The sequence below is a fragment of the Charadrius vociferus genome, unplaced genomic scaffold (genome assembly GCF_000708025.1).
Source record: "Charadrius vociferus isolate BGI_N301 unplaced genomic scaffold, ASM70802v2 scaffold750, whole genome shotgun sequence".
Taxonomy (NCBI): Eukaryota; Metazoa; Chordata; class Aves; order Charadriiformes; family Charadriidae; genus Charadrius; species Charadrius vociferus.
The window spans coordinates 217,316-234,869 of record NW_009646309.1 but is presented as its reverse complement, the minus strand read 5'-3'; the positions used below and the strand labels follow the sequence as shown (position 1 = coordinate 234,869).

Sequence of the window (17,554 nt, the reverse complement as noted above, 5' to 3'; positions counted from 1 at the left end):
AGAAGGAATAGATTTTAAGAATCCTATTGTACAGTGCACTGTTCTAGCATATCTGTATAGGTAAAGGAGCCACTAGTGATGTCACATGCTTTCTCTATAACACTTAATCTATTTTGTGTTCTAAAATTATGCTCATGAAAATAAAAGTAGGAGCTTTGCCAGCAGAAGTTTTGTACTTTGAAGAGTGCAGAAAAGTAGGCTAGAACTAAAACCAAGGAGAAACTTAACTAGGATGCCAGCTCTAAATGTACTGTTTTCATTCAAGACTATTTAGAAAGCTACTAGTGACTATCCTACTGAACCAAAATAAAACCATCTTGTCATGCAGTTATGTGGAATATTGTCAATGTCTGCACCCAAGTGCAAAGGGACTAGAGTGGCACAACATTCTATTTCAATTAAAAGCAGTATCTGGCAGGAACTTGCATGTTACTAAGATTTCCTAACCTGGTGATAACAGACAGACTGTCTTACCGTAAGTCCATGTGGATGAGTGGCAAAAGAGAGCCCTCCAGCCTGTCACTGGGTGTAGCATCAGGTTTCCTGATTTGAACACAAAGGCTGCCAGGAACCCACCTTTCCCATCAAGGGGTTGGTATTTTCACAGTATCCAAAGCTGCAGCTCTCAAAGTTACGTGTTCTTGGGGGAAAAAATCCGCTGCTTATTCAGAAAGACACACTAACAACAGCCAGCAAATATAAGGCCCGGCATCATCAGTGCACGATAGGAGTTTGTGATACTGTGCCTGATGCACATACAACCATGAAAAAAACCCGGAAAACTGGAGAAAGGGTGTTGAAGTTTGGAAGTGGGATTTACAGACCAACAGAATCAGAAGGTGATCGAGCTAGGAAATGACTGGGGAAGAGATATGCATCAAGGAAAACTTAGTTTTGAAGCAGGGGACTAAATACCGCATAGGAGGCTGCATGGAGGCCCGGGTATAGCTCTAGCCTGTAGCATCATTAGAATGAAGAGCTGTCAAATTCAGCTTCTGCCTTTATGCCAGCTGACCCCTAAGATAAAGAACCCAGCTATGAATGCAGCAGCTCAGAAGCAGATGATTTACCCCACTACCATGTGAACAAAAATACACAGCACTTACATACTCTTTGCATCTCAGTCTCCCGGCAGTTTAGTTGTCCTAGGTACCCGTGTCTACATCTCTGCATCTCAGTGCCAGCCTGCACTAAGGCAAGCTAATACTTACATAGTCACAACGGGGGATGGGTGGGGGGTGGAAAGAGGTACCTAAAACAGAACAGCATTTTGTCCTAGAAATTCTTACCAGTCACTTCAGCAACATCTCGATGAAATTAATGGAAAATAACAAGAGCAAGCTGGAGGAGTACACAACCTGCTGTTCTTCCAACAGTACGAAGTCCTGCTGCTGCCACCCTGAGCATGGTCATGGCGTATTTACATCTGTAAATGCAGGCAGCCAGCTGAGAACACCTTTCCCTTCCTTTGTAATTGACTTTGTGTTGGGGTCAGCCTTTGCTGAAAGCAGAATATTAGTGCTATTCAGCTCAGAGAAATGTAAGCATTTCTCTTCTCTCTGCCTCATTCTCTGGAGGCACAGCCCTGGAATAAGATTAGATAAATGAGTCCCAGCATCTACCACAAGAGATTGAACATTTATTTCATCATAAAAGTCCAGCAGATAAAACTATATACAGTAATCCATGCACACTGTCCAGTTACACAAACATTTAAAACCTGATTAAAACACAGTCTGCACAACAGTGGGACAGCAGGGCAAAGTTTTAGTTTAGTGGGGGACATAGTCATGTTTATATTTTGGATGCTGCTTGTAGCCTACTCTCTCCCCAGCAATAAGGCTCTGGATCACCCACTCTTGCGAGACAACAGGCAGCCGCAAAGCTTCTGCACACTTCAAGACACCAGCTGGGCAGGAAAGATCAGTCACCACCACGTCATAAACACCCAATGCAATATCTGTATGGGAGGAAAGACGGGTATCTGTCAGTTGGGAAAAAAAAAGAAAAAAAAAAAAAAAAGAAAAAAGGGAAAAGGATCTTCTCTGCAGCAGTAGATCAGTGTGTTTCACCACTACAAATCTCTTCCACGTCCTCTCATGCCTAGCCAGTGGATTCTCTTTGTAAAAGGCAAGACATGCTCTGCAGCAACGCTGCACCTTGCAAGTAAAAGATTCCCTCTAGTCCAGAGAGAAATTAGCAGAAAACCAGTAGCCAACATCACATGCAGGACTAAACAACCATGAGTCCTGACCTCATGCTGTGAGTACGAGGGCCTACATCCTGCACAGAGCGCAAGAGACAGTTGAGTTCAGAAGGACAAGGAAACAATTTTAGTGGCCTACAGAAGGTCCAGGAGCAACTTTTGCCTATTTCCCCCTTTCAACATAGGCTGGAAGCTGACAGCTTGTGTCCTGAATTGCTGCAGCATCTCCTTCTCTGGAAGGTAGGTCTTCTAGATGTAATCTTCTAGATTACGTTCAAGCAGAGAGCTAGCGTCCGCACTTTGCCTGCCTTTATGCTTACAGACTACCTTGTACGTCATCCTAAATGGTTTTAAACCATACTAGAGACAACAGTGGCATGGGATTCTCAGCAACTAGGCCTGAGAAACTGGCCAGTGAGTACCTTTGTTGTGAGCATTTGAGTAATGCTGCTTAACAGATGCTGCTCCCCCCGTCATAAGGATTTCAGACCACAGATCCAGGAAGTTCTGCTGCTGGTCTGACACCAGGAGAACCTTCAAGTTATGGAATGGGTTTTCTCGTGGGTGCCTGTAGAACAAAGAAGGTAATTCCAGACTGCTAAGAATACCCAGTAGTCTGAGACTTTATCTGAGGAACATTATCTACTTCTTCCTGTCACCTGATCGGTTCCCATGTTGGTTCTTTGAATATCTTGCATACAATGACCTACTCTCTTACCACCCCTCCTGAAATACTTGAAACAATTATCCTCTATAGATAGTAAAACAGAGCTAGACAGCATTGGTGGGCTGTGTGTGCAGCAGCCTAAATCCAAAGTTAGGCTGAGCTCCTCCTTAACCCTGAACCACCCTTTCTGTGCATATCCAAAACGCCTCCGCTTTGGCAGAGCTGAGCAGGCAGGCATCGGTCTCCCGCCTGAAAGCCCACAGAGATTCACAAACTGCTTTTGTCCGCCCCTCATCTTGCCTGAGGAGTCTGACCTGACAATTGTTCTCTCAGAACAGACCTTCTGGATTAGACTCCATAGAAGACGCAGAAGCTGGCTTCAAAACGTACCAAAGGAAGAGGAAATTGCAGTAGTATTGCTCTCCTTTACCCATTTCTGAGAAGTCAGCCAAGTGTGGGAAGCCTCGCCTGAATTCAGTCTTCCTCATGAGAAGACTGACATCTTTCTTACTTCCCAGGAGACTGTCTTTTTTGTGTATATGGCACCCTGTATATGTCTATATTTTTATGTATATAGTACCTTGGCATTAGAGGTCACTGTAAATCCAAGGAAAGAGATGGAAGTGCTGTTCCTATATGGAAGGGAAAGCATGGGGAGCCGGACCAGGGACACCTTCAGTACTTGTAGTATTCAAAAGCCTCCCAAGCATAACAATTCTCTCTGATTAAATCCTTAGTCTGTGGACTCAGATCATGGTTACTTGGCACTTACCACTCGAGCAGTTTTTGCTCCTGGAGGCTATAACCAGCTGGCAAAAGGTAATTCCGATAATTCTGAAGCTGGTTAGCATGACAGCTATCATGGACCCAGATATGAGACACACAAGGGATCCCTCTGGCAAGGCACAGCAAGTATTTCCGAGTTCGACAATGCTGGTCCGCAATTAAAAGACACTGATATGCTGCATTACACTTCAGGGGAGAGAAAAAGATATGTAAACAGGAGACAATGCTTGCAAAAGAACCCACAAGTTATTCTGCTGCTAAACACTTTAAAGAAGAAAACAACTGAAACCCCGATTTTCACAGCCATATTATGTGAAAGGTGCGTTAGGTAAACCGATCCTGAAATCAGGCGTGCCTTTAATAATCCCCTATTCCAAGCTACACAGTTCACAGGCAAAAACTCTGCCTAATGGGTTTCGTATCATAACTGTCTCTTCCAGTTCAGACAAAGGATTCATCTTTTAGTCTGAGACTCAGCAAGTCACCAGAGAAGACTCTATATCCTCAGGCAAGATACTCCAAGAGCAATTTACACCCTCTGTTAAAAATCTAAATTTAAGTACAAGTGACACTAAATTAAATTAGTTGTCCAAGTAGATCTGGTAAGTGAAGAGCGAAGAGCTATAGTGTTCTGAGGCACAGACCTGTGGTGAGACCACATCTGCAGTACTGCAGCCGCTCCCAGGTTCCACAGTACAGCAAAACCACAAGACATACTGGAGCAGGCCCAGCCAAGAGCCACTGGGGTATCTGGGCACTGGAGCACCTGATGTACAAGAGGCTGAGAGAGCGGAGCTTGTTTAAGGTCAAGAAAGGAATGCTTGGGTGGTTTTATCAATGCATATTCATGACCGATAGGAGGGTGTACAAAAGATGGAGCCAGACTATTCTCAGTGTATTCACTAAAAGGACAAGAAGCAACAGGTACAAACTGAAATACAAGAAATTCAATTTCTTTTTCTTTTTCTTTTTTTTTTTTTTTTAATTTAATTTGGGTGTGTTCAAACACAGAATCAAGTTGCACAGACAGGCTGTGGAGTTTCCATCCTTGAGGATACTCAAAACCCATCTGGACAAGGACCTAAGCAATCTGCTCTATTTGATCCTGCTTTCAGCAGGGATGCTGGACAAGATGAGCTATAGAATCCAATCTCAACTATTCTGTGTCTGTCATTCTAGATTACTAAGTGAGCCCTTACCTGGGTTTCATTGAAGTCTTCCAGGATATAGCCAGCTCCTGCTCGCAGCTGCTGTGCTATGTAATGTTTGTCATACGGAGTCATCTCTAAAAATTCTACAGCAGAAACAGGAAGTTCAATTTTTAGCTATAATCTACCTGTTTATGTCTATACACTCCTCAGTCTACAGAGCCCTCATCCATTCCAGTATGCCCTTCTCCCAGGATTATCTAGACAAACCCCTTGGAAGAATCAAAAAAAAAAAACCAAAACCAAAAGGCAGTGCAAAGGGAAGCACTACACTGGCCAAGTGAGCACCTTGTCACATTTTTCATGCTGCAGTTCATTGCATGAAACATGACCCTAGCAAAGGCAAACTGGAGCAACCCACTCATGCTTTCAAGTCCTGTGTTTCCCAGCATTATCCCTTATCTCCCCAAACCTTCCTTCTCATATTATGCTGTTCTGAGACAGCCGATCTCACTAATTTTCACACCTTTCTTGCTGAACAGCCCTATCATCATCATTGAGGTTTGCCACATTTCAGTCTGTAAATTCTCTGAAACAAAGACTGAGTCTTGGTCAGTCTGGTTCTTTCTGCAAAGGACTAAAGAGCAAAAGGGTAAAACAAGCACTCAAACAAATGCCTGATCAGACAACATCCAGCATTTTTCCTAAAGCCACAGCATTCCACTTGGAAATGCAATGGGTAAGATTTGCCTCACCTTCTTCCTCCTCACTACTTCCTGCGGGACCATCTGATGGCTTCTGGTGATTGACCAATTTGTCACTGGGTGTCGCCATGGTGAGAAGAAAGGCATAGCCCAAAAAGAGGGTCTTATTGTGGGGCAAGGGTCCGTGAGGGTCCTCCAGTACTGGGGGATCTACAGCATCTACATCCTCACAGGTGCCTACAAACTCTCCGGCTCTCACAGCCCCTGCAAAGAGACAGAAGTACCATGAGTCTCAAAAGTCAGGTTCAGCACAAAGACCCCGGGGTAAGATGTGGGAGGTATTCAGCTTCAGTTATTTTACTGGAGGAGACAGGAAGGTAGGATTGGGTTAGGATTACACTAGGGTGGGTAGGGATCTTCTACCCTTCTGGTTGCAAAGAATCTTCAAATCAAAACCTGAATGACGAATGGGACAATGTTCACCAGTCTATCAATGTCCTGAAACAACACTTATTGCTGTGAAGGGTTGCTTTAACAGCCAGGCATTTCAGGAGTGACTGCACAGATAAGAGGTAAGAGAGAGGTAAATTGCAACATTATGGTCAGAACATTTCTAAAAGACAGAACTGAAAAGAGGGCAGGTAAACACTCAGACTATGCTAAAAATATCGCTGGCTGCTGAATACATCCAGGGAGAATCAGTCTCAAATCCGGCAGAGCAAACAAGCGATTTCCTCTGCTTTTTCCTTATGGGAAGTGGAAAGATCAATTACAGAAATAACAGGGCGAAGAAAAGCAGTTGAACATTTAAGAGCAGAAAATAATGTTCTCACCAGCCTTTATCATTGCTGACTTGCGGCCACGTTTAGCTGGGGATCTCTCATCTTCAGAAGCAACGAGTTTCCTTTTCCCAGACAGCGTGCCTGGGACGCGTGGACTCTCCTGCCCTTTACGAGTGGGAGTTGTGCTGCTGCTGGAAGTGCTGGGAGAACCAAGGTTACTACGTCGCTTCCGCTTCCCCTCCACAAGATTATCTGTAATATAGTATGCAGAGATTAGTCCCTGGCTGTCACCTAACTCCACAAGCCTTCACCCTACCTACATGTACGGAGATGGCTAAACTCAATAGCAGCTAGAAGGTACACACAACCACCCTCTGACAGAGAAGAGCAAGAAAAAAAAAGATCTCTCGCTTGTGCATCTTTCTTCTCAAGCCCTGCACCCTGCCTGTCTCTTTTTCTCCCAGCACCACTGAAGAGTTTGTATCACAGCAGCCATCCACCAAGCGCAAATGAGTACAGCAAGCAGCACTGTCCTAGAAGCAGGCCACTCTCCACAAACCAGTCAATACCACAAAGTCTCTGAGCAAGACACAAAACAAGAAAAGTATCTCAAAGATTCCATTATAAAGTACCAAAAAGCATTGCTGAATACCCAGAAAGATGTAAACATGGGTAATTCAGATCAGGAACTAGACACATCTCAAAGCCACAAGACGCAGAACAGCACAGCCGGCAGCTCAACAGCACCTCCCCTTACCGAGACTGATGTCAGCTGCTTTGGTCAGGGGAGTGACAGGTTCGTAAGGACCCAGCCCAAACTGCTCTCGGAGCTTATTTCCTTGTTCCAGAGACAAGATAACAGCCATTCGTTTGTACCACTTCCTCTGGCCTTCCTTTTCAATGCAATAGTAAAGCTCGCCAGACTCCTTCCGATGTCCCTTCACCACACCTGACAAGACATCAAGTAACACCCGTTAACCAACTACACCAGGCTTCTCATCCTCCTGGACAAGCACCCATCTCCCACCGCATTCAGCAACTCAGAAAACCCAAGGATGGAGCTCAAGCACTGCTCTTACCTGCACTGAAGTACTCATCTTCTGAGAGTGCGGTCACCTCAGTCTCCAGTGGGATAGGATCACAGAGTAAAATATCTTTTCCTAGCACATCACATTCGTATCCATCATCAAAGAGCAGCTTGTACTTTCCTGCCCCAACATCTTGGGTAATCATCCCAGAATAGAAGTACCCATTTGAGGACCACTTTGCTACAACCCTGAGGCCCACAAAGCTGCTCCCAGAGGTTGAGTCCGCACAGTCCGAAGGACCAGTCACCACTTGTAATGGGATTTCTGGAGAGTCGCTTCGACGTAAGGCACAGAAGCCAGAAGTGACAGATTTCTCCCCTCCATCTGGCAGGCGAACTGAACGAGTAAACGATTTCTCCTCAGGTGATGCTGTAGTTGAGAGATCCTCCACACCCGGCGGTCCAGCTATATCTCTGTACAAAAGAGAAAAGCAGTCCCAGAAGGAAATGAGAGAAAAGCACTCCCAGAAGGATCAGGCAAAACAGTTACTCAACAAAGAATACTTGGGCGAGATGCTCGCCATGTAGCTGCTGCTACATGCTATGGCAAAAAACTAGCTCCTGAAACATTCAGTACTCCTTTTTCTCTGTCACATTAAGACAGCAGCTCCCCATCCTCTTCCTCGGTAATAAATTAAAGTTGCAGTCTCCTTTTTCCAGGGTACCTTGTTCCTGTTGTTCGAGATGGTGGTCGGCCTCTTCTTCCTCGCCCACGAGGCGTCACGGGTGCTCTGCCACCCTGACGAGTGCCAGGCATAGAGTCCTCCTCTTCCTCACAAGGCAGTGCTCCTGCTTGACTAACTCTGAGTGGAGATGCCGGCTGACCAGCTCCTTTCCTAGGGCTAGAGAAGTTATGAGTTCTTATAACTGTTCTGAAAAGAGAAGCCAGCTCGTTAGGATCCCCCCATTTTCTCTGTGATCTCACAACTAGTCAAGAAGTTTGCCTCATTGCTGCTAAACTGACAAGAGCTTAGGCAAAGCAATGCCTCACAAGGAAACAAACTACTCCTTTCGGAAGAACAGACATGGAAGCAAAGACTATCTCCTTATTTCTGTTCATCAAGCCAGATCCTTCCCAAAAAAATCTTAGGCTAGGGTCTACCCTGCTTCATGCTCCACCCAAGCCAGCTGAAAGGAAGTTTCATAGAATTGGCTAGGTTGGAAGGAACCTCGAAGATCATAGAGTCCAACCATGAACCTAACACTGCCAAAACCACCACTAACCCATGTCCCTCAGCACCACGTCTACCCAACTTTTAAATACCCCCAGGGATAGTGACTCCACCACTTCCCTGGGCAGCCTGTGCCAGTGCTTGATAACCCTTTCGTGGAAGAAATTTTTCCTATTATCCATCCTAAACCTCCCCTGGTGCAACTTGAGGCTGTTTCCTCTTGTTCTACTATCCTCTTGTTACTAGCAAGAAGAGACCGACCCCCAACTCGCTACAACCTCCTTTCAGGGAGCTGTAGAGAGCAAGAGCTGCAGAGCTGTTCTCTTCTGCAAAATATGTGTTATTCCTTTCCCACAGCTCTGCACATACCTTGATTTTCCTAAAACGCCTCTGCCAATGGGTAAAGCAAACTCTCCAGTTTCTGTCCCACACACTTTCTCTTTGACAGCTGCAGTTCCTCGCCCTGAGCTGCTGCTGCTGCTGTGTGTGGCAGAGTGACCACTGCTTGCTCCACTGGATGTACGGTGGAGGCTTGAGGCCTTAGACGAGAAGGAGCTGACATCACCAAGGTCCCCTGAGGTCAGTGATGAGCCCACTGCAGTTCTAGAGGAGGATGTGTCAGTCTCACACTCCTGGCACTCCACTACAGGCTCCTCAGTTTCCTAAAAAACAAAAGAAAAAAAAATTCATCAAAAATGACACACTTACTAGATGGAAGCTCTACAATCACCAGGCAAAAGCACAGACAAGTTGAGACCACATTCATGAGTCTGGACCGATCAATGGCAGACAGCGACTCCCACTACAGGCCTGTAGCTGCTCTCAATCAAGAGTCACACTAAGAAATCAGCGAACAGGACAGAGCTCGGTTGGTATCAAATTAGGCTGGTTTTGAACAATTCCCACGCTTTGAGAGTGTGAGAGTGCAACAAATACATGAGACCCTGGCGGCCTTTGGTTACTAAGATTATTGAATCATTACTGTTTCAGGCAGCTGGTCATTCGGAGCTACTGTAGTTTTATGGATATGAAAATACATACCTACAAAATAGTGGTATCAAATGTTGGTAGATAAATTGGAAATGGTTATATGATTGTGATTACACAACCCATGTAAGCACATTTCAGGAAACTTAATTCTCTATTTTAATGTTATGATAGGCAACTTCATGCGTTGTATCAGGTGTGACCAACACAAATGTATTAACAATAGGCTTGTTTATTTTCCTCTTTTTAACTTGCTTTTTGTAGACTTCTTATAGAATCTGGTCCACAGGACTCAAAAGAGCGTGGTTAAAAATGACACTGAGCTGCAACACCGGCTAAACTACCTCACACAGTTCAGGCAGAACTGATTTTTGCTTACTAACAGAATTTCTACCCATTCTGAAATCTGTTCCGACAAAACGCCAAGAATTTTAAAACAGTTGGACACACATAGTAAAGTCTTTCATTCAGTTCTTTGGGAAGAAAAAAAAAGTCATCGTGTCTTCAGAATACAGTAATGGGAATGAAATACGCCAGCAATAAATACACAGCTTTTGCCGTGGTCGTGGTTCAACCCCAGCCGGCACCTAAGCACCACACAGCCGCTCGCTCCCTCCCAGCCGGTGGGATGGGGGAGAGAACCAGAAGAGTAAGAGTGAGAAAACTCGTGGGTTGAGATACAGACAGTTTAACAGGCAGAGCAAAAGCCGCACATGCAAGCAAAGCAGAACAAGGAATTCATTCCCTGCTCCCCACGGCTCAGCCGTCCTCAGGACAGTCAGGTTCCATCACGTGGAACGGTGACTTGGGAAGACAAACACCATCACTCCGAACGCCCCCCCTTCCTCCTCCTTCCCCCGGCTTTATATACTGAGCATGATGTCACACGGCACAGAACATCCCTTTGATGGGTCAGGGTTGGCTGTCCTGGCTGTGTCCCCTCCCAAATTTCTGTGCCCCCCCTGCCCTTGCTGGCAGGGGGTGAGGAGCAGAAAAGGCCTTGAGGCTCTGTATGCGCTGCTCAGCAGTAATGAAAACATCTCTGTTATCAACACCACTTCCAGCACAAACCCAAAACACAGCCCGTAATAGCTACTGTGAAGAAAATTAACTCTGCCCCAGCCAAATATGGTGCAGCCACACACTAAATGGTCTATGTGTTTGTTGATGAAGAAAAGTTTGTCACCACAGCACACCAACTTGTTCACTCAACTCATTTTCTAGCAGTCACAACACATTCCCATTTTAATTAATTTTATTTTTCAGCCAACATATCATTACATTTAGCCCTGAAAACAGGAACTTACCTCAACTACCTTCCGTTCCACCTCTGCACCATTTATGTAGTAAACATCCGTTATAATGCGCGTAACAACAGTGCGCACTTCTCGAATAGTTCGCATGTGGCGATGTCGAACTTGTCCTTTGGGTGGGTGAAGAAGGTTAAACTCCTCTTCTCCCTGTATCGAACAGGACAAATTAAAAACAAAACAGACCACAACGAAAAGCAAGTAATTTCTGGACAGAGCTATCCCTGCAGTGCAGTTTCTTCATACCATGTTCAAGCACTGGGGTAGGGAACCTTTCAGCATCTTCTTACAAAGTAGATGCAAGAACACAAGAGACCCCAAACAACGGAGAACTGAACACGTTTGGCTGACGGGTAGAGGAAGGGAAATCATAGCAGTCCGAGGAGGAAAAGCAAACTTGCTTAGCATAGCTTCTGATACTCTATCATTCAGCAGACTCTCAGACATATCACATCAACGTTGCACCACATATTTATGGCCCTATTCATCTCACATTTCCCAGAGGATGCACTATTCTTAAGTTTAGAAAAAAATCATTTTTCTAGTCTTTGTGTTTACAAGAAAACATACAAGCTGTATCTGCAAAGCAGTGATTTTTCTTGAGTCTGCAATACTTTCTGAGGTACTAATTCAAAGTTATGCATCTTGTTAGTACATTTCTCTGGGGGAACACTCCCCTCCTGTGTTTATCCATTTACATTGATGGAGCAGCAGAACAAGCTGTCAGAAGTTAGTTGGGGCAAAACAGAAGGCATCTAACCCTTCATTCAAAATTTCATACAACTCTTACCTCCATCCAACAAAAAGTGAAAATTTTTTTACAGTGCTAACTACATGTGGACACACACACACCACCCCCCCCCCCAAACAAAAACAAAATTTGTCATATTTTTCCAGAAAATAAACATGGAGGCGTTTACTTCCCAAACTTATGCTGCCCACTGAGTATTGCTACTTCAGCAGTTGTGTACAGTTGATACAGGAAAACATTAACATTTTAAAGTGGTCTTTTTGGCTTTTTTCGACAGAGAACCTACTGTCAGTGAATTTACTGGCTGATGGGATGCTTTACTGTTCTAAAGCAGCAAAATTAAATGCAGGCAGCCTTCATCCCACCTGACTGTGCAGAGAGTCTGTGTCCTCTCCAGGTGCGTTCACAAGCTTTTCTCTGCTCTCCTCAGTTTGGACGTTCGCATCCTGTCGCCCAGGTCTTTGCCCAGACATACTGGTTCCCACTTCCACCTGCCTACAGGTTTCTTCTGACGTTTGTGTTGCTGTCGTAACAGTGGTTGGGGTAAACAGACCGTCTTCTGTAGTTTGAATCCCTTTATTCTTGGTGTTTGCCCACCTCTCTTGGCTTTCATCAATTTTAACAGCCTTACTTGGTTTCTTCTGAATTCTCCTCCCTTCTTCTGTCTGAGTGCTTACAACACCCGTGTCCACAGACTCCTCATCTTCTGCACCAGAAGGTTGTTGATGGCAGTCCTGCTGCATCCTCTGAGGAATCAGGGCCTGTCCACCACTGTCATCTGCCTTGTGCTGCTGGTACTGCCAACCACTGGGATTTTTATGTAATTCAGCATCTTCTTCTGTGCCAGGAAAACTGAACAGATTCCCCCTGCAAACCAGATATACACAGATCAAAATTACTGATTACAAAAGCAAGATAATCAATATGCTGCCACTTGAGTGAAAGCACTATAAAAAAAACCACCCTGGCAGTCTTTCAACTGCTTCTTAAGATTGTATAGAACTCAGCGAGTCTCAAATTTTAAAATAACCTTTCAACATCTGTGATTCACATGGTAGCAGGAAGAATGGCTGACGCCTGTAGAGAACTAGATGCTTTTCCAAACACTAATAAAGCAATCTATACTCCACAAATCAGGAACCAACTGTGCAACATGCTTCTGGAGTCATGCCATCTTGAAGTTGCTACAGGCTGCTTCAGCACTTCATTGGCTTGAAATTGGTCATCACACCTAGCAAGAGGAGGCAGGAGCATAAACACAAATGCTGTCTAACATTTTCATTAGACTTTGTCTGCCCTGTCAAAAGTGTTATCGGGTACTATATGGGACCTTATACTCCGCCTTACTAGAGGTATGCATTTGGCTTCCCTCGCGTGCTTGAGAGCTTTGAGGAGTGCTGTCTTCTGTTCTGCCTGTACACCGCCCAGCACTGGAACTCTATTCATTAATCTTTAGTATAACTGTTCAATGCTCTTGGAATGTAGTTTACTCTTTCTCTGTAGACCAAGACCTTACTGCCCCATCAAAAGACAGAATGGAAAACACTGAAGAAGCAGATTTCTGCACCTGGTCCTCCCGCCAGCACCCTTATCACTGTAAGATATGCAGCAGTACAGCCCTTTTCAAAGCAACCAGAGAGAGCAAAAATCGATGGACTTGGAAGGGAGACAATAGCAGAAACAGCAACAAACACAATAGTCCAGAAGATCTTGGAACAGGAGAAAGAAAAGTTTTTTTAACAGGTCTAAGTATGATCTTGGCTCTCTCAAGCCCCAGATTTTACCAAAGCACATTAACCAGCTGAAATCACATCACTGCTCAGTCAAAAAGGGAAATCTGATTACCATGTGAGATACAAACATACAGTACGTGTTATACTTACCCCGCTGTCCCCAACCTTCTAAGTCACCCAAAGATAATGACTTAGTGCAATTTCTTTGGTGTAGAAAAAGCACATGTGCATATAAATCCAACCAGGACTGGCAGGCAAAGACTGTGAGGAGTTACCTAAACGGAGAAGTGGAAAGACCATGACCTCTGGCCTCATCCTCTCGACGAACTTCACAGACACGACTAAACACAGATGATGCTTTCTGGGAGCTAGCAGTGCAGATTTAAAACAAACAAACAAACAAAAAACCATCAGGGAGTGAGAAAACCCCTTTTACAGCAAAACAAGAGAGTTGTCTAGCCCCTTGGGAAAGCAACAACTGGTACTGAGGTTGTTGACCCATCCAGCCACAGAACGAGTGAGATGGTCAGTCTCAAAGGTCAAGAAACAAGCTGCCATTGCATAAGCATTTCTGCCATTTCTGCAGACACCCTAACAGTCAATAGCAATGTAACAATTCCAGAAAATGTAGTCTGGAAAACTGCAGCACCATCAGGAGTTTCACCATCTACTACCTCTGGTACCCACCCGGGGACACAGTTAGACCATTTATGGCTTACTTCTCAGAATTTTCATGACACTGCCAAAATATTGGGAACATCAGTCATAAAGCAGACCCTGAGAGATCAAGTCCAACCTATACTTACAAAGGCAGCCCATCCTCAACCAGTGAGGAATGACTGCCACTCATCCCCAGCACTGAGGCACGATTACCACCCAGCATGCAAACCCATGACGAGATACTGAGTTTACTTCCAAGTTTTCTCACTGCTTCAAACCATTATACTTCACTCGGATGACTACAGGTCACTATCTTCTGACTCAGATTCTTATTAGTACTAACAAACCATAACCCCCTAAAAGCTAAAATCAAGCAATGCTTGGCATTAAATGTGAGATAAAATAAATATATACAAATCAAAAGACCAGAGGAGTAACACGATTTGGTGAACATGTCAAACTGTGATTTTAGTACATCTATGACCTGGTTTTATTTGAGGTTATATTAGCTTCACATCAAAAAGGAATTCTCTTTCAGAACTGCTCAGAGATTCTTTGCAGAAAATTGCACAATAAGGAAAGAAAGCAGAAAACCATGTATTTGAAATTTAAGACGTGTATAGGGCAGACTTGTACTCCAGACTGCACAGGACATGAATTTCTGCTTCAACTACAATCAGGAGGCAAAATGCTGACATTAGTAGAAGCACAAAGCCTGTAGTGAAAGAGCAGGTGGAGCACCCACCTTACCTACGTACTCAGAACCTTCTGCGAGAGCTAAGGAGTTAATGCCATGGCTACTGCTTAAAGTATTCCCTGCTTCTGTGTCTCATTCTATTTTTTTTTTTCCTCACTGCTGGTAACGAGTGGAAAAAGGATCTACCCAGACCTTGCTATTAACTCAGTGCAGCAACATGCAGTTACCTGGCAGCAGCCCCGGCAGCAGCAGAGGATCCATCTTTCCTGTCACTGGCTGTAGGCTCTGAAACAAGAAGGAAGGGAAGGATGATTTCTGTGTCACCTCAGACTCTCCTGCCTCGTCCCAGCCCTCCACGCTCAGTGAGGAGAGGCTGAGTGACTGGACAAAGGGTGCCCAGGCCTCCCCACCCAACTTCTCATCATAGACCTGAGTTGCTGCAAGTTTCAGACTATTAGACTGATTGTCAGTGTTCTGAATAAAATGCTGTCAAACTTTTTTGTCCAGATTATACTTTTAAAATCTTTTCTCTCCCAATATAATCAAACTCCACTTCTTGTCCTGTGACGTTGCCACTATACATCACAATTTTTAGTCTGCTGGAAATATCTTTCCTCACAATAGAGGCCCCCCCTCTCACTCCATCCTTGCTTAGAATTGCAGAAATAGAGAAACAAATTTAAGTGACGCTATCAAAAAAGAAAAATGAGAATAATTACAGAGACTTAAAGACTGTCTCAGGGAATGCCACAAAGAGGTTTTGCATTAGGGCCGAGATATAGCAGGACTGGTATGTTTCAAGGTTTCATCTTCTTACTTTCCAAGCTAAATGGCAGGGACTCATCGCTCCCATCGTTCACAGGGGTAACAAGGTTCATTCGCAGAGAGAGTTTTGCATCAGCCTCAGGAACCACATGAGAATCTCCTTTCTCGCACACTTCTGACACATCTGCTGATGCCACTGCACTTTCCAGAGTGACATTGTTGGTCCCCATTGTGCCCTCTGCTGTAACATCACTAGTTGCTATAGTGCTGTCCGGGCAACTATCATCCACTGAAAACAGGAAAACAAAAAGAAGTAAACCAAAAAGTAGCTACTGTCATTCACACAGCTGCGGTTCAGGTCCCAGTTCTGTTTTGAAGATGCTTCACTACACGCATTATCAGTAACAGTGCAGTGGTGGAAATTCCTATCTCGAGTTCTGAAGCATGAACGTTCTGCAGCACGGGTATCATCCTTAGCCCGGGACAGAGCACTTTACTATTACACAAGCAGAAATACACAACTCCTTTCATCCAGCAAACACAGGGTTCTGTTTTGTGAATCTAGCAGAGAAAGTCCTGCTAACAGATGATGAATACTGGGAACACTCTTCTTTTAGTCTAAACTCTTTCACTGCCCAGAGGGGTCCTTTGCATTCTTTAATGAAGTTGTACGTGGGAACGCAATAAGTACAAGGAAGACAACGTTCGATACCACCCCATACTCAGGGAGCAAACACCTCCACTGGAGACTGAGGAAAGAACATAACAAGGAAAGTGTGGAGAAGGGATGAGCGCTCCCCAAAGACCAGCAGTGGGTTTTGTCAAGGTAGGTTTGAGTTATCCCGTCAGATCCCACATCAAGAATCAAAAGATTCCAAACAGCCTTTCACCGCAGAACAGAGCCGTTCGGGACAAACTCACCAATTGGCGTGCTGTGTCGTCTGGGTCCCATTTTAAGCTGGCCAATAAGAGGCGGCGTTATGTTTGTCAAGGGCTGAATGATGTCACCCTCCTTCGGCAAAGTAAAATGAAATGGGGTTCCTACAAGACAGAGAACGCCAGGATTAGTAATTTGAGGGGACTCCTTTGGTTCAAATGCCAAAAGGACAGGTTCACTGTCCTGTGGAAACAGGGAAAAGCATAACCCCAGTGCTGTCCTGTACAACCCTACGAACAGGTACTGGTTTCAGGACAGCCACTCTAACTGATCCTCCTCACTTCTTGTGTGGAAAATCTCTCTGTGGAAGTCTGGGCTGTGGTCGACTTGATGCAGCTGTCCCCAGGTGCTATATAAAAGCCAGACTAAATATCCTGACAAAAAATAGGACTTTTACAGAATGCAGTTCTGCTTCAGAAATGGTGAGGATTTTCCACAGAAAAAGGAGATGAGGCCAGAAACAGAAGCGAAGATTAGGACAGAAGTGAATTGGCAGAGGTACGTGTTACCTGAACGAATAACCAAAACGTACGCAGAATGATGCTTTATCATCAAACAGCCTGGGATAAAGGTCCGTAGATACACTTCAGAGAGCCAACTATGAGCCCAAACAATTAGTAGCTGTCAACTAAGGGTTAGATGATGACAGCAGAAACTTGCCTGGAAAGTAAGCTTTGAGAAGTACCAGATGCTGCAGTCCCATAACCAGCCACTGGCTGCCACCAGAAGGACTGGCCTCATCCTCTTCTCCTCTCTGCTGCTTCTGCCCCTTCTTGTGCTGCCTCCAGCACAGAGGATCTGTGGGGTCTATCGGCTGAGGCAGCCGATCGCGTCAGGGGAACCATGCCTTGGTGGGTTTACCGTGTGTGGATCTCACAGGATTTAACAGGTAAAATACATTAAAAACCTAGTAAAATGCTCCCTCCTTTTGCCTCACCCCATGCCATTTATTTGCAATCCTTCAACATCATGTATCAGTAGCAGGCTGCATTCTTTCCAGGTTGCATAGAAGTATTTAACAAAACTAACAGAATAACCCTTTCCTCTCCACAATGAGGTCAAAATAGGTTTTCATCATCTTTGTCACTATCCTTCCTTTTCCCTTTTTCCTAAAACTGTACCTATTCTTTTGATTTCCTTCAAGATAGTGCTTGAATAATGC

At 44.7% G+C, this 17,554-nt stretch overlaps 1 protein-coding gene across 1 annotated transcript in view; it reads right to left on the bottom strand.

Moving 5' to 3' along the window:
- Positions 1-1,620: 1,620 nt before the first annotated feature.
- The window catches only part of TP53BP1 (tumor protein p53 binding protein 1), a 57,703-nt gene continuing 41,769 nt past the window's right edge, over positions 1,621-17,554 (bottom strand). Inside the window, exons 10-24 of the mRNA XM_009884780.1 lie at positions 16,377-16,496; positions 14,918-14,975; positions 13,609-13,701; positions 11,966-12,467; positions 10,847-10,999; positions 8,922-9,214; positions 8,046-8,222; positions 7,373-7,794; positions 7,051-7,242; positions 6,345-6,545; positions 5,563-5,775; positions 4,859-4,953; positions 3,646-3,845; positions 2,629-2,774; positions 1,621-1,960 (exon numbers count right to left, since the gene is read on the bottom strand). Coding sequence (XP_009883082.1) covers positions 1,773-1,960; positions 2,629-2,774; positions 3,646-3,845; positions 4,859-4,953; positions 5,563-5,775; positions 6,345-6,545; positions 7,051-7,242; positions 7,373-7,794; positions 8,046-8,222; positions 8,922-9,214; positions 10,847-10,999; positions 11,966-12,467; positions 13,609-13,701; positions 14,918-14,975; positions 16,377-16,496 — 3,053 coding nt within the window. The 3' untranslated portion in view covers positions 1,621-1,772. The remainder of the gene's footprint in view (positions 1,961-2,628; positions 2,775-3,645; positions 3,846-4,858; positions 4,954-5,562; positions 5,776-6,344; positions 6,546-7,050; positions 7,243-7,372; positions 7,795-8,045; positions 8,223-8,921; positions 9,215-10,846; positions 11,000-11,965; positions 12,468-13,608; positions 13,702-14,917; positions 14,976-16,376; positions 16,497-17,554) is intronic.